This window comes from Eptatretus burgeri, chromosome 7, assembly GCF_056783735.1.
Source record: "Eptatretus burgeri isolate ZD-2024b chromosome 7, Ebu_testis_v1, whole genome shotgun sequence".
In the NCBI taxonomy this organism is placed as follows: domain Eukaryota; kingdom Metazoa; phylum Chordata; class Myxini; order Myxiniformes; family Myxinidae; genus Eptatretus; species Eptatretus burgeri.
The window spans coordinates 81,221,833-81,239,538 of record NC_140967.1 but is presented as its reverse complement, the minus strand read 5'-3'; the positions used below and the strand labels follow the sequence as shown (position 1 = coordinate 81,239,538).

At 40.3% G+C, this 17,706-nt stretch overlaps 1 protein-coding gene across 1 annotated transcript in view; it reads right to left on the bottom strand.

Annotated features, from left to right (window-relative positions):
- Nucleotides 1–17,706, bottom strand: part of LOC147023628 (uncharacterized) — a 244,871-nt gene that overhangs the window by 140,470 nt on the left and 86,695 nt on the right. The window contains exons 5-7 of the mRNA XM_085889230.1: nucleotides 14,936–14,980; nucleotides 14,682–14,744; nucleotides 812–865 (exon numbers count right to left, since the gene is read on the bottom strand). Coding sequence (XP_085745356.1) covers nucleotides 812–865; nucleotides 14,682–14,744; nucleotides 14,936–14,980 — 162 coding nt within the window. The remainder of the gene's footprint in view (nucleotides 1–811; nucleotides 866–14,681; nucleotides 14,745–14,935; nucleotides 14,981–17,706) is intronic.

The window sequence follows — 17,706 nt, the reverse complement described above, 5'->3', positions numbered from 1 at the left end:
GCATGAAAATGTTAGTTTTTGGTGCAAGTTATTTCCTTTCTAATGTTTTTATCTACCACACTATTTTTTACTGATTACAATATACAAATACATATAGTGCTTTAAAATTATTTGGATCAGACTTCACTGCAATGCTTTATAAAAAATATTATTAGACTAGTCTTTTAAAAACGATAAATGTATAAACAGGCGAGCATTGGGTGGCTTTGACACCACTCTGGTTTTAATCTGGATTTGAACAAAGGCTGTCCAATAATGATTTAAAATAATAATAAACTTTGTAATTGGCTTTGTGAACTCTGCGTAGAGAACACAACCAGTCTCTTTATTGCCAAACAATGGATTTAAAGGGCGTACGTATGATCGCTCTCAAGGAAATGCTGCAAAATTGCAAAAAAGCAATTCATACCGCCAACCATTAGAGTCAATAATGCATGGTGCAAGTATGACATCAAGTTGTTTAAAAGCTTTTTTATGCTGTTTAAATTCACGATAGCACTGTTTATGATGCTGAATGAACATCTAGAAAACATTATGCCAATGACAATGGTGATGAAGCAATGTCAAATGCACATTTTGCTGATTTTGGAACTTCCCCTTTGGTGGTTACTGATCAATCTTGATGTACATGATGATTGGGGTATACTCTCCATCAATGCAGAAACGATGTATGTTCACTGCGTGCATGATATCAACAGTACATTCCCTCAATACATCTATGTTGAGGGCAACAAATTGAGGTAACCAAAGAACAATTATCTGGTTTATTGGATGCATCATAATGTAAAAACAGGAAAAGCAAATTACTCACACGATGACCTCTTGATCCTGAACCCCCTGGACCACCCGGCAACCCCTTTTCACCCTGCAGATAACAAAGGTAATCACAACTAGGCTTGGCAAGATTCGATTTCTAATCGTAAATGTTGCAGATAAACGCCGGTTTACGATTACGATCACAATCACGGAACGACAAAAAAATTTCCATCGTTATTAGGAGAAATTTATAGAAAGGGGAAATAAAAATGATGGCTATAAAAATGTACTCGGGTTCCATTTATCGAACTAAAATACAGCAACGATTGTGGATCTGTATGTCTGTTCATCATAGAAGGCAAAACTGCTTGGCTGACATCCACCAAATTTTGCATTTGTACTTGGGGTACGAGTGTCCACGTGAGACAAGACAGTTTTCACCTGTACATGTGGAATAGTGCAAGACAGTGGTTTAACCACTGATCTCTCCTGGAGGGAGGAGGCATTGCGGATGGGGAAACAATGCCAATTCCGAAAACAAATCCTCTCACTCCTGGAGGGAGTGGGTACGGACTAGTGTGTAAAGAAATGCAATGAGCGAAGCAGGTATTTACATCTGTGAAAACAGCCGGCTCTTTGGTGGAGCATTCAGTGTACATTGTTCACTATAAGAGAGCACGTCGGTGGTGCCAAAGCAGTCTCCTGGACTATTGGGCACAATCCTGGATGGGTCGCCACTCCGACGCAGGATACTCGAATGGCTCAATCATCCCAGCAAGCTGGTACTCATTCTGCCGACCTCAGAAGGATTACAGGCTGAGTCAACCCCACCTGGTATTAATTCAACAGTTGAATGGCCGATAGATTAGTCTACAATCAGTGGTGAAATCTCTCACAAGTAAACACGACATTACCTGTAAGAGAGGACCCAAGATTTAATTTTCACTTTTCTTGTTTTGTTTTTTTTGCCACCACCAAATGACCAGAATCAATGAATTGAAGATTGAAGGATGGGATTGGGATGGCATTGGGAAGGATGGCATGGGATTGAAGGGTATTTACTTTTTATATTTTGTCATGTGATGCAGACAGTTTGTATATTAAATGTTTTTTTAAATGTTTAACATTTTTAAACAATGTATAGGCCGAGTCATTAAACAAGTGGCTGGTCCTCCCAGGACTCCTTGCTCCCCTCTTCCACTGCCCGTAATTTAATCATAAAAATCTTAATAAATCCCCAGAAATACACATCAGTTTTATGCATCAAAATCATTTTAAAAATTAATTAGAATGATGAAGTTTTTTTCTCTTTCAGTTTCTAAAGTTCATGGAATAGATTGGACAGACATTACATTGGATAACTCAGTAGAGCACATACCTCAACCAAGCTGAACAGTTTACATTTTGTATCCCATGAATAGGACAGATCAGGATCCGGACGCAAACCCAAATCTAATCAGCATGTTCATGTCACCTATCCAAGTCATTCACAAAGTTTTATCATAATCCGTCTACAACTTATTGAGATATTGTGTCATATACTGTTTTTAGACCGATCTCGCAATGGTGAAGAATCATATTAAAAAAAATCTCTTATCTGGATCTTCACCAAAATCTGGATCTTCACCAAAAAAAAAAAAAAAAAAGCCGATAAGTTAAAGTATTCATCTCTTGTCAGGGATCAAAAACTCAGGTACAGACAACTGATATACAAGAAGATTACCAACTGAGATACTCTGTTGTTCAGGATAAAATAAGTGCCTCTGTGATGACCAATTTAATTCTTATATGGACTGATCAGCATATTTATATAATTAGGGGACAAAGCAATTCAGTATTACACTTGAGATTCAAATCCAATTTTACATATTGTGAAGGAAGCACTTTTATTATTGGACCAAAATGACGTTTCTCAGCATCACATTTATTTGAACAGCATAAGCTCCACTACAGCCTTTCAAAATTCATAGTCAAGGCTCATGGAAGAGCAAAAAAAACAAAGCATAAAGTGGGTTACAAACCATGGGCCATGGCAGAGCAGTGGGAACCAAGAAAATTTAACATACGACCAATTATGATCTGAAAGGAAGTGGCAGGTAAAGGGTAAATGATTAACGAGATGGAGAAATAATGTAGGTGAGTATAGGACACAACATATGAGATAGTTTATGAAACCTACGCAAGGCATAAAGGGTAACAGGGATGTGGCTTCACACATCCATGGTCCGTCTCACATGCGGCCATCGTTGAAACACCGGAGGTAAAGGCATGACTTGGCAGATAAAGGGAAGCCATTTCACAGGCAGGACAGGGATAAAGAAGTGCAAGTGAGCAGAGAGCTTGAAATTTGAAAGGTTGTCAAGGAGAAGGCCACTGTATTGAAGGGCATGGGGTGCAAGACAAATAACAAGCAAAAAAAAAAACCTGAGAGACCACCAACTTATCGATGGTGAAATAACATTATGCCCATGCCTCAACTTCTTCACTTAGTGTTGCTGTCAATCAGTGTTGATAGGTTGCTATATATTCAGCTAACACAGCATGGACCTCCCATTTCTGTTTGAGAGAGCCCATCCATTATTGAGAGAGGAAGAGCAGCAAATCCTTCGATAAGTGACAAAGATGAAATACAAACTGATGATTGGTGACCAAACCATTAAAAAGAAGAGAAAATATTTGATAGTGGCAGGAATTATGGATTCCTTGCCCACAAGCTGACAAGTCTGTGACAAAGCAAGCTGACAAATCTGTGGTTTAGAGGTTAGATCTTTGCATGTTTCCTGTGGATGTGTGGATGTGTGCGTGTGCGAGGTGTGATGTTTGGTACCTTTAAGAAGAAAGGGAGGCAGCTCAGTAGAAACGTCATGTTGAACAGGGTTGATGGAGAAGGAAACTTCATAATTGTGATGTTTCATGTCGATTGATTAAGCGGTTCCAGAGAAAACATTAAATATTTTTCTTCAATCCAACATGGATGCCAAACCATGTGACCTTTCAATTATTCTTTAACACAATTGTACACCCAAGGTTTTGGGAACACTTTTCTGAAGTTTCCCCTTGATCTGTCGAGCCATTCTGGAGAAGAAGACTTTTATAGGTTTAAGGGTAAATCCAATATGGCTGCCAAACCATGTGACCCAAGATGTCATGTGTGAATCTTTTATTCCTCATGGATAGACGATCATATGTGTAAAGTTTCATCTCGATGTGTTGAGCCACTTCAGAGAAGAAGATTTTCGAAGGTTTGTTTTTAAGAACAATATGGCTGCCGAATCACCTGACAGATGGCATCAACAATATTTTTTTCTGTGGACCATTTTATCCCTAAATGACCCTCAAAAATGTTCATACTGATCAGATGTAGCATTCTACAGCTGCAATTATGACGTCATAACAAAGGCACCGATGAAGTCAAAAAAATGACACTTATTCACCATGAGGAGTACTTGCTATGTGCCAAGTTTCAATTTTTTTCCTTGGTGCTGTTTCAGAGATAAAGAGGTCCAAAGTTTTTCAGTTTTTCCAACATGGCTGCCATGTTCCATGACCTATGATGTCATAATTATGATTATAACATTCTACATGAGTAGTTGCTGCTATTGTGAAAATTTTGTCTCAAACCGACAAGCAGTTGCTGGTAAAACCACCAAAGTTCTGTGCGGACAAACAAGAAGAAGACGTCATGCAGAGCACGACACTTGCAAAATCCATAAAACAAATTTGACCTCAGAAATAATTGGCTGCTTGAATTCAATGACCAAATATGCAACTTTTCTTCAAATTTCAAGTCATTCGTTTGGAAATTGACAATTTTAGAAATTCGGCCCATGTTGACCTTTTTATAAGGAATTACAAGGAATTACGGCACAGGAAGAAGCCATTCAGCTCCTCATGCCTGTGCCACACCAACAACAAATCTAAGAAATCCGTCATTAACCCTTCCCTTCATGTGCATCCTTTTGGCTGCTACACTGGTACTCATTTCACCGACCTCGGAAGGATGACTGGCTGAGTCAACCCCCCTGGTGTTAATTCAGCGGACAACAAGGCTTAAACTCAGGACCCTAGGATCCCAAGCCACCACCCTAACCACTAAGCCAACACCAGGCTTCAAACACCAGGCTTCTGGCCTACGTGGACCTCCAAAATAATTGGTGGTTGAATTCAGTGACCTCAAATATAAATCCTCTTCAAATTTCAAGACAATTGGATGAAAATTGAGGATTTTAGAAATACCACCTTAGTTGTTGACCTTGGGCCTATGTTGTCCTATTGGTCAACATTGATCTCAAAAATAATTGGTGGTTGAATTCAGTGACCTCAAATATATATATATATATATATATATATATATATATATATATATATATATATATATATATATATATATATATATATATATATATATATATATATATATATATCCTCTTCGAATTTCAAGTCAATCGGATGAAAATTGAGGATTTTAGAAATACCACCTCAGTTGTTGTCCTTGCGCCTATGTTGACCTTTTGACCTTTTGACCTCAAAAATAGGCTTCTTCCTTATGACAAACTCAACCAAGTGGTGGAGTTTTGTGAAGATCGATTTGAAATTGTGACCTTTAGGCAACAAACACACAGACAGACACAGACAGAATAACAAAATTGACTGACCAACATACTTGAAAAATCTTCGATTTTGCAAGTAACAAACAAACGGATCCAAACGCAACACCCTCGCCGAGAATCATGTGGCCGTTGGGCGAGAAGAGGCGCCAGAATGTCATGATATCATCCAACATGGTGAACACTTTGATAAAAGTCTCCTTTGGGCTGGGCCAAAATAAATAAAAGGAGAAGTTGGATGTAAATGTGGATGCCATAAGCAGAATTGTAAGACGTTGTTATAGTTATGTCTGCAGAGTTTGATGATGATGTACAAAGCAATCAGACAGGAAATAGGAAAGGGGGCAGACAGACTGTTATTTTATTTATATCGAAGAAGAATCGATCACAGAAGCAATGCCATCAAAACAGGAGTCTGGCCTTGTAGTTGGTTGAGAGTAAAACCAGGAAGAGATGCATGAGTTGGAACACCCTGTGTGAGGATGTTTCAGAGAGTCAGACAAAAGCAAAAAAGAAGAGCAACTTGTAAAGGACATCTATAATGTTGGATTTCTCTTGACATTGTTTACCACGCTGTTAAGGAAGGAGAAATATTTGAGATTGGTGTGGAGTGAGGGAGTGAAGGGGATGATAATAATAATTAATCATGAGAAAGACGAGGGGGGAGGACATGAAAGTAATATTGAGGGATTGGGGAGTGGGTGGAGGGGGCAGTTGAAGGATATGTGAGTTGGGGAAAGAGAAGTGTGGGCCAAGGGGTGCAGAAGAGTTGTAAGGGAGCAAGGGAAAGACCTCGGGGGTAGGGAGTGAAAAGGGTAGAAAGGAGCAGACATAGAGGATCATGACGTGGGTATAGCTTGTACACACAAGTATGCATTGATTGAATGCAAATTTTTTTTTTTGTTAATCAAATTGAGTTCTGCAATGGGTGTCCAAACATAGTGGTCAAGGTGAAGATATGCACACAGGGCAACAAAGCTTCTTTGTGTGAGTTTGTATTATTAGGGATCCAAGAACAAGAGTGAGAATTGGAGGTGAAAAATGTGGGTTGAGGAATGATGATGAAGATGGGACAAATACATCGCATTCACCATTATGAGTTAACCGAAAATAAGGATGTATACTGTACACCTGAAGAATGAATATCATGGGGTTCAAGTAAACATGGGAATGAAAATACGAGAGCGAAGTCAATGGCGTGAAATCACAAATCTCCACGCCTCTCACCGAAAGCAAAGTTGAAAGATGGCAGAAAGTTCCATCAGGATTGGCCAATATCAAATTTCGAGTATTTTTTTTTCGGTTTTGATCTCTGTGACCTTAAGTCCCCATCCCCTGGGGCATGAACCGGGGTCAAATCCAAAAAGTCGTGACATATTTCATGCATCCCCAATGTTGATTGCATATGCAAAGTTTCATTAAAAAATGTTTTAAAATGTGCCCGTAATTGCATTTTTTGGCATTTGTCATTTTGACCCCTCCCCAGGGGGCAGGGCCAAAATTATTCTGATCTTGCATCTTTGTGCCATGTGGTGATCATCACGACCAAATTTGATGAATTTCTGCACAACTGTTTAGGAAGAAATAGCGTGTTGGACGGAGCCGATTATAATATCCCGCTGTTTTTTTTTTTTTTGAAGCTTGAGGATTAAAAAAAACGTGAATAAAGGCAGAAAGATGTTGAAATATTTGACAAACATATTGCTGTATTTGTGTCTGATGGAGCTAGAGGGTGGATTAAAATCGTGAAGAAATATAAGAAGTGAGTGAATGTGAGGAATTGAAATCGGTAATGTGAGTAAAATGTGGAGTCAACAACAGCGCAGGAACATGTCGCCTGTATAATAGAGCAATATGCAAGCGACAACAAAACAATATTAAAAAATAATCACACAAGTTGTTTGAAAAAAGGAAATAACACTTCTCCCTCCCATCCCGCAAAGTTGTGCTTTTGAATCAATTATAATTATCAGTCGATAAACAATCTGATTAATGTCAATGCAACTTGCTTCATGCTTGGATGGTCAGGCTTTTGGGAAATATGCTCCGACTCTTCCAAAATTTGCCTTAAATGTTTCTCACAACATACACTGCTGGTCAAAAGTTTTAGAACACCCCTGTTTTTCCAGTTTTTACTGAAATTTGAGCAGCTCAAGTCCAGTGAATAACCTGAAATGGTACAAAGCTAAGCGGTAAACTGCTAACTGTTAAAAAAAGAAAGCTGAGGTTACCAAAAACTGAAAAATAATGCAAATTTCAGAGTTGTTAAAAAGGCCCTTTTAAGGGAACAAGTAATGGGTTAGCAACTGAAGCTGTTCTGCAGCAATGGAAGCAAATTAAGCCTTGAAAGTTAATGCAAACAATTCATACAGGTGTCTCAACTTTTGTGGATTAGTTACAAACCCTCTGTGTGTATAAAGCCAGTGTTGGAACAGACTGTGTTGCTTCACCCTCTGAAGCATTATTTGGACAATATTGCACTGCAGTAAGTAGTTTATTGCTATCATAATGGCGAGAAAAAGACAATTAACAAAGGAAGACAGACAGACCATTATAACCCTTCAAAGTGTAGGTCTTTCCTTTGGAGAAATTGCAAAGTAAGCCAAGTTGTCTGTGAATACAGTTTCCTACACCATCAAAAGGCACTTGGAAACTGGAGGAAACTCTGACAGGAAGAGGTCTGGCAGACCCAAAGCCACAACACAACCAGAAGACAAGTTTCTGAGAGTCAACAGCTTGTGTGAAAGGCGGCTCACAGGACAGCAGCTTCAAGCACAGCTCAACACTGGTCGAAGTAAGGAAGTCTCAGTTTCAACTGTGAAGAGAAGACTTCAAGCTGAAGGTTTGACAGGTCGAGTGGTAGTAAGAAAGCCGTTGCTAAGATGACAAAATAAGAAAAAGAGGCTTGCCTGGGCCATGAAGCACTGCCAGTGGACTACTGAAAACTGGAATAAGGTCTTCTGGACCAATGAATCAAAATTTGAAATCTTCGGTTCATCACGCAGGGTTTTTGTACGCCGTCGAGTCGGCGAAAGGATGGTTCCTCAGTGTGTGACACCAACTGTCAAACATGGAGGAGGAAGCGTGATGATCTGGGGCTCTTTTGCTGGATCCAGTCGGCAACTTGCACAGAGTGACTGGCACCCTGAACCAAAAGGGCTACCACAGCATTTAGCAGCGCCATGCAATACCCTCTGGTCTATGCCTAGTTGGTCAGGGGTTCATCCTACAGCAAGATAATGACCCAAAACATACCTTCAGGCTATGTCAGAACTACCTTTGAAGAAAAGAACAAGACGGTAGGCTTCAAATCATGGAATGGCCAGCACAGTCTCCAGACTTAAACCCCACTGAGGTGGTTTGGGATGAGCTGGCAGAAGGGTGAAAGAAAAGCAACCTACAAGTGCAAAACATTTGTGGGAACTTCTGCAACAGTGTTGGGAAGAACTTTCCGAACAATATTTGATTTCCATTAGAGATAGAATGCCATGAGTATGTTCGGCTGTTATATCTACAAAAAGTGGCTACTTTGATGAGTCAAAAATTTAGATTAAATTTTGTTCAACAAAACGATTCCATGATTTCTTTTTTATCTGCAATTCTTTATTTGTTCTATGCTTTAATTTCAGAGTACATTGAAACATTAAACTGCTTAAATTGCAGTAAAAACTGGAAAAAAATAGGGGTGTTCTAAAACTTTTGACTGGTAGTGTAATTGTCCAAATGCTTACACATTTTGGGTGAAACCATGGTAAGTTGACAGATCTATGATGCCCATTGTCGCCAGTGTGTCAATTGAGGTCTTTGTGTGATTGTTCTTCGCCCTTTAGAAATATTCCTCATGTTCCGCTATTTATTGGTGGAGTTCTGCTTTACTACCTAATGGCTAGCTAACGTTTTTTTTCAGAGCCGAATCCCAGTTAAACAATATCATTCAGTAAATAAAACAGGAAGAGCTAATGTGCAGCTGCCATTCTGAAATATGTGACTGTGCATTGAGTCAAGACAGTCATATTAGATAAATTTTATTATTAAAGGGATATACTTTTCGTGTGTGATCATTTAATTACCCTGCATGCGTGAAGTGAAGAGTGGGGTTAAACAATTGGTTCATGTCTGTCCGTCTGTCCATCCATCCACAAACATCAGTTTGTGATCGAGGGACAAATTCATATAAATTGAACGTTATATTTTGAACACGAATCGGAAAACAAACCGGTAGTTTAGCAGTACTTTGACTATGAATTTGTCCTGATCGCACATACATGAAGAGTGAGATAAATATTTTTACTCTCTGTCTGCCTGGAAGTCAAACAAAATTGAAAATCAATCCAAAAAAGAAATGTACAGTTTTTGAGGACATCATAAAGGACACAAACAACCGACATGAAGAACGAATGCAACGTGTTAAACAAGGTGGTGTAAAAGCCACTGCATCAATGGTGGTAAACTTCCAAAATGAATTTTTTAATATGACCCTTACAATCATTATTTAATTTCAATTGAATCATATATTTGAACACTGCACGTGATAAGGTGTTACATGAACTGTATAGTTGGTAGTGCATTTGTCGATTAAGATCCCTTTCCCTGACTGTTCGTTCATCTTGCAAACATCATTAAATGTTTTCAAGGTCCTGTCATGCCCACTTGTGGAAATTTGCTCAGGAAATTATTCTGAAAAGAAAGCGATGAAAAAGATACACAAAATATGAATAAACTGGAAGGGTACAGGATACACATCCACACAACTTTCCAAATGGGCAAACATAAAACGTATTCTCAATCCGCAAAACGTCCGTTCATGTCTCTAATTTGAGTCGACTCGATACCAACGAATGAATGCATTTCTACCTGCTTCCAACAAGAATCCATTATACAGGGTGTCAATTAATTCATGAACCCAATTTAATCATGAACAACTCTTTAAAATAAATATCTGGTTTTGTTTTTTTTTTGTTTCAGGTGATGTGAGGGACTAAGTTTTGGAAAATTGAATCTAATCATCAAAACCAGACTTTTATGACATGATGGATATCGTTGATAACCATGAAATAATAGGGTGAAAAAGTTAAATGTATCACGATCATTTGAGATCATTAGGCATCAGTCGTATGCCAAGTGTTTAACAGCCATTTCAATGTAATCAATGTACATTATTCAGTATTACTGTGATGCACCTGTTACCTCTACCACTGAAGGTGGATGGAGCTTATGTATTCACCCCTGTTTGTCTGTATGTGAGAAGGATGTCTCAAAAGGTTATGGACGGATTTAGACAAAACTTGATGGACAGGTTTTGTGTGTAACAAGGACGAATTGATTAGATTTTGGTGAAGACCCAGATCTGGATACTGTAATATTTAAAGTAATTCTTCACAATTGAGAGGTTGGGCCAAACACAATAAAGCACAATATTTCAAAAAGTTATGGACAGATTATGACAAAACCTGGTGGATGAATTGGATAGGTGATAGGAACAAGTCGATTCGATTTTGGTGAAGGTCCAGATGCAGATCCGGCCTATCAGTGGAATACAAAACGTAAACTGTTCAGCTTGTTGGAGGTATCTGCTCTACCGAGTGTCGTCCTAATTATTTGATCAGTTGAAAGTTGTACCAATAATGGTGGAGAGCATCCCTTTTTTCAAATTATTCTAAACTCCCTCTCCAATTCAAAATATACCTCTCCAAAAACCTCCCCAAAATACCTCACTGCACAAGAAAACGACAGGAAGACTGCACTGTAAAGCTTTGGGACTTGTAATACCCTCTCCGACCTGGAGCGGCGCTACATGATACACATTTACATGGGGAATCCCCCCTCCCAACCCCTCACCAACACCGCCAGCAACCCCCCAAGACCACCGGCAAGGATAAAAAAAAACACCACTTTTCACTCATTGGGGTTAGGTTGATGCGATGTCGCAATTCTGGATGCAATCGGCCCAGAACTGTAGGAGGAGGAGCATGACAAACACACACGCACGCGCGCCCGCATGCGCACGCACGCACACACACACAACGGTCCATGAATTATAGTAAGGATTATTGATAATAAGGATTATTGAATTTTGTGAATGTTTATTTTCATTTTCCTGCTTTATTAACTTACTTGACTTGAATGAAAGGCCAAGCTGGCGATCTAGTATTGGCACTCCATGGATTTTCTATCTTGTTCTGTCTTTAATGCGGCCTGGGGCCATGATAGGGGTGATGTTCACTATCGATAATTGATGTTTGATTGAGTTGAGCCACCTTGTTTTGGGTTGACCCTTGGCTCCTCTATGCCATCTGGCTTGGGAGGGGTTGAAGTTGAAGAGTTGGTGAGATGTGCATACTGTACCATCAGGGATGGCTCTGGCATAGGAGAGATGAGGCAAGAGGCTGATATATTCTTTGACAGATCTAATGATTTGTGACATGGCGGAACCACCACAAACTCTCAAGATGTCAGAGCCATCGCATGTGGAAAGCATTAAGCCTGGATAGATTTGTTGTAGTTGTGGTCCACGTCTCGGATCCACACAGCATCACAAAAATGATCAATGCTTAATACATCTTCAGCTAAGACAGTTTATTGCCACAGCTGCTTTAATGATACAGGAAGTGATGTCATTGGACAATGGCCCAGATTTGTCACTGACTGATTCATGATCAGTAAACTTGATGATAATTTAAACCGCTTCATCAGAGATGATGAAGTTAGGAGGGTGGGGGTTGGTTTTGTCCAGCGTTGTTGTCATTACATTGGTCTTGTACAACTTGGCGCATTTCCCAATGTGGCTGGCTTCGATTTGCAGGACATGGAGGCTCTGGTTCAAGGTGAGTGAAAGTGTGCAAAAATTGCGTAGTTGAGATTGGTGAGCCTTAGCTTGCCGAAGTCTAAGCCACAATCAGTATGAGCCAGAAGATGGTGCATCAAATGGTCGATGACAGTGTTAAGTAAATTAGATGCAAGGACAGACACAACCTTGTCACGCTCCTGATTGTATGACAAATTCATCCTGAAGTTCCCTTCCAAACTTCAGCAAACAATTAGTAGCTGTGCATAATAAGATGACAAGCTCGAGCAGATTATGTGCAATAACATAAATTCTAAGGAGTTGCCAAAGAAAATTTCAGCAAACAGAATCAAAGGAAGATTTGAAGTCAATAAATGCAACGTTGTAAGCATGTTGATTAAACGACTTGATCTTCTGAATCAGTCGGTGGATGGCAAAGATCTGCTCATTGGTACACCTGCTTACTCAAGGTGTTGGGACTTCTGAAGCACAGGTCAGATTTGGGCTAGAAGGACTAGCACTAGTGCAAAGAGTTTTTTTTCAGGAATATAGAGTGATGCCATGATGATTGCTGCACATGTGTCGGTCTCCCGACCCTTTCCAAAATGCAAGGATTATTTCTCATCTCCAATCAGTGGGTATAGTCTAAGTGGCCCAGACTGTGTTGATGATATAAGTAAGCCATTGAACCATTTAATCTGTCATTTTTGATGAGTTTAGCAGTGATAGCGTAGATTCCAGGTGCCTGCTGGTTCTTTAACTTTTTATGAGAGATTTTACCTTAGACTTTAGAGGGAGTCATAGGGCTGGTGTTGTAATCTGGACCACTCACAGAACTGCTTGCAATGGCTGCCAGTGTGGGGTCTTGCATGCTAGATAAGCTCTTCCAGACACGAGAGAAGTGCTGTTGCCATCTGTTCAAGGAGTCGTTAGTATTTGTCAGCTTTCATCCATTTACGTCCTTGACCACATTAAATTGATCTCTGGTATGGATGTGGCAAGGAGAAAGTTCTCTGTAGATACTGCACTGGCAGTGAGCGATGGCTGTTCCCTTGAGCATTTCTGCCTTCTTATCCCAGTTGGGAGATATATCCTGCCGAAGTGCCGGATATCAATCATGAGTCAGTAGTCTTGTTTCACTGTTATCATCTCTCAGCTGAGCTAACCTTCTGGCTTCAATAATGCCAAGAATATTCTTGGAGATCCATGGCTTTTGTGTACAGCAGGGTTTTCCAGAGGCAGTTTATGGCAGTCTTTATGGCAGAGACAGTTACGCCCCCTCCTACGGTATGTTCACACAGTCTGGGGTTCTTCAGAGAGGCTGAGCAGGGTGAAACAGTTGGATGGATCAACCGTATATATATTTGTGGGCAGCCGGAGAACCGACAGAGCAGCTCCATTGAGACCATAACTGTTGGGCACCTCAGGTCTTGCTTTGAGGTGAAGAAGTAGAGAGAAGAGGAGTCAATGGTCAGAAGAACTCATCTCAGCACTTCTGTAAACGCTGCAGGATTTCATACTTGAGAAACAATGGTGCAAGATTAGGACATGGTAAATGGACTTACAGGTGAATCGATCATTGCTCTACCAAGTGCACTGGTAGATCAGTCTGCTTGGAAAACAAGAGCAGTCAACACGTTGATCATGCAATGCACACAAGTAAAGTAGGCACGTGTCATTGCCATTTGCAGTGCCTGAACAAACAGGGCCAATATACCTCTCCTGGCGATGCATGCCGATTCAATAGTAACATTAACATCCGCTAGTACAATTACTAGACCATGACAGCTTGTTTGAGAAAGTTCAGATATGAGCAAGTCAAAGAATTTATCATTTGTAAGTAGCTTCTTCATCCAGATCGGTTGGTGCATAGTTGCAATCTCATTAGCTTAAAGGCAAGTTAAGTTCAGTATTCCAATCCATGGTCTGTGGGAAGTTCAGTGGTTGATGTCCGTGGAGATCAGTCCACTTATCATCCATAAGAGCATCAATAATGAGGAGCCAACATTCCCTGACCCAGGGGTATGTGGAAATTTTGGATTGGAGAGGAGTCATTCCTCCACAACGTAGCTGGGGTAAGATTACTTGGCAATTGAAGTATACTAGTACGTGGCCGTACGTGCAAAAAAAAGAAAGAAAAAAGAACAAGAATTGTGACGTCAATCATGATGTCATAGCAACGTACCCTGTCATTGGTTTGGTAAATAAATGGCCATAACTTGGGAACCACTTGTCCGATCAATATCAAACCCTGAAAAGGCACATCCACAGGGCCCCAGCAATATACCTGGCAAGTTTCAATGAGATCGGACCAGTGGTTGTCGAGAAACAGCGGTCACAGACACACAGACACATTGCTGGAATTATAGATAGGTAAGGGGTGGGTCCAACCCTTATGTTGTAACATGGCTGCCATGTCAAGGCTCCTCGGTACTAGCTTTTTATTTATTTGGTAATACATGAATGAAATGGCTTATTACCTGGTTATGACAAAGAAAATAAGAAACGGAAATAAAACGGATTATTTTGCCAACCTTGGTGCCGTTGCAGCCTGGGATGCCCACTGGTCCCGTTGGACCATCTTGACCTGGTAAACCCTGAGCATGCGGAAATCACAATCAAGTGAGAATGGACAGAGAAAATTGACAAAATGCAATTAATAATGATAAGAAGACAAAAAAAAAAGGCAATATATTAAAGCACAGCAACAGAGGGGGATGTTGGTGGTGGTGGTGGAGAGGAAAGAAGAGAGGAATTGAAGAATTGATATTTTTTAAATATCACTGACCGGAAGACCTGATGAGCCTGGGAATCCAGGGCTCCCTGATGGTCCCTGGGAAAGGAAAGAAGGAAAGGATGTTGGCAAGCACGTCCACCAGGCTGAATCACCTTTTGTCTCACACAGCTGCATGTCGATCAATAATTGCATAACATTTCCTCATGAACAACAAGAAGAAGTTGTTTTGAACATCACATGGTGCCTTTATGTTCAAGCAGTTTTTGTAGCCAAAATAAATATGTCGTAACATACTATCGGAGCTTGCAGCTAATAAACCCTATTTTGATGGTAACAGAAGTGGGATTTTTCATGAGAAACCTTCTTAATGCAATACAGGTAGAATACAACTGAAACTCTCACCTTCTTTGTGGAAATGTTAATTTTCTAACGTTGCAGCGGGGAGTTCGTTGAAAAAGAACAAGTCAAATCATAACAGGCAATGCCTTCTGTGATGCAGCAAGTCTCGTGGAAAGAGTCAATGTCTCCATCTGCTGAATTATATATTGATCTTCAATACAGGGTGCCTTTCGATTCACCATTTGCTGCTCATTTATCTGCTCAATTTAGTTCCTATGATCATGCTGTCATGAAAGCATCTACAGTTTTAGAAATAGAAATGGAAACGCTGATTAAAAATTGAATATAACGGAAATCGCGAATGTGGATGCCAATTCTCATCACCCAAAAATTAACTGCAAGTGGAATAGTTGTGGGTTTTCATAATCAATTCCAATACTTCATCTCAAGGGATGTTTTCAGAACTGCATAGACAGTGAAGTGAAGGGATTGACAATTTGTACTGCCTGATTTAGTCTGGCCTAAACGTTCACGCAAGGACTAGTCAAACTTTTCCATCCTTACTACAATGAACTAAAAATATCTGATCCCCAAGTTAATCCGATTTGCCTGCAACTGGCCTGTGCGTATTCCTGGAGTTGTACAAATCGACACATAGGGAACTACCTTCAGGTAACTCGTCTCAATATGAGGACCAATCAAAATATGAGGGTGCTCCAAAGATAAGAAGATGCTGTGAGGAGGTAGAAACAAGTTTCTCAGATAAATCACAACACAACAGCACTCTATACCTTGATTACGCTCACATTTTGATACCCTCCCACGATCACAAACAGAAGTTCCATCTAAAAGGTTGAATGCTTATGTTGTGGCAGCATAATCCAAAATTTTATAACAATTGCTCATTCAGTGATCAAAAAAACCAGTTAGTGGACGTGTAGAGCAATATATCTCTTATCTCTAATAATAAATGTCAGTGTGTGTGTGTGTGTGTGTTTTCTTCATAACTGCAAAACCATGGAAGTTAGCGGCTCAAAACTTTACACGCATACTAAGGGAACTCCAAGGGAGTGCATGAATGAATAAACACCCCTTTTGAAGATAATTAACAGGATGCTCATCATGAAAAAAAACAAAAACAGGCTTATCCTTGGTTGGCTCGCTCTCCCTCGCAGGGGTCTAAAGCCGCTATTTGTTTGGGCCTGCTCAAAAATGCCTTGCCTTGGATCCACGATGCACTCTCATGGACTAATTAAAGTCCAGTAAATAATTGAAATCTGTCTTCGAATTTGAGGATCGGAGCATGTGCACTAATTCGGCTGAAATCTGGAGTGAAAACTGAAAATTTAAAGAAATAAACGATTGTTATACATAAGCGTATTTCGGTATTTACGTTCAGCAAGCAAGGTTGTGATCCCCCCCCACCCCCACCCCTTTTCTCCATATTTACCCAAGAAAATGTGAAATTGCCAAAGCATTAAACTATATTTTTTCTACTATTCAGATAATTATATTGAGTAAAGAAAAGATTAAGGAAGGTGCCAAAAGTGCAACTTCATTGAGTGCAACAAAAATAATTTACCAGCGGGATCATCGCGAAGGCTCCCACGGCCAAGGCTGGGTTCTCCATGGGGAAATCTCCGGAGTTAAGAAGGCAAAATAAATTAAATTAAATTAAAATTTGAATTAAAGGAATGATTAACATAACGGGAGGATTACAATGAGTAAAGCAAAGGGCCACGTGAACTATGAGTACAAGAGAGAATAGGAAACATATTGTAATAATATTTTATTTCATTTACTCATTTAAAAATTTTCACTCAATTTTTGATGCATTACTCTCCCTGCCACCCCCACCCCTTCATCCTTCTCCCCCTTCATCTCTCTCTTTCTCTCGCTCCCACCCCGTCCTCGCATCCCTTCCCTCCCGGAGTGTATAGCGACATGTGGTGAGGTATCGCTCTCCCTCCACACTTCCTCGATCTCCCCCCCCCCTCTCTCCTCTCTTTCAATCTCACTCCCAACTCACACCCCTCCCTCCCAGAGTTTATAGCAATATTTGGTGAGGCGTGTCTGTGTCTCTCTCTGTCTCTCTCTGTCTCTCTCTGTCTCTCTCTCTCTGTCTCTCTCTCTGTCTCTCTCTCTGTCTCTCTCTCTGTCTCTCTCTCTGTCTCTCTCTCTCTCTCTCTCTCTCTGTCTCTCTCTCTCTGTCTCTCTCTCTGTCTCTCTCTCTCTCTGTCTCTCTCTCTGCCTCTCTCTCTCTGCCTCTCTCTCTCCCTGTCTCTCTCTCTGTCTGTCTCTCTCTCTGTCTGTCTCTCTCTCTGTCTGTCTCTCTCTCTCTGTCTCTCTCTCTGTCTCTCTCTCTGTCTCTCTATCTGTCTCTCTCTCTCTCTGTCTCTCTCTCTGTCTCTCTCTCTCTCTGTCTCTCTCTCTGTCTCTCTCTGTCTCTCTCTCTCTCTCTGTCTCTCTCTCTGTCTCTCTCT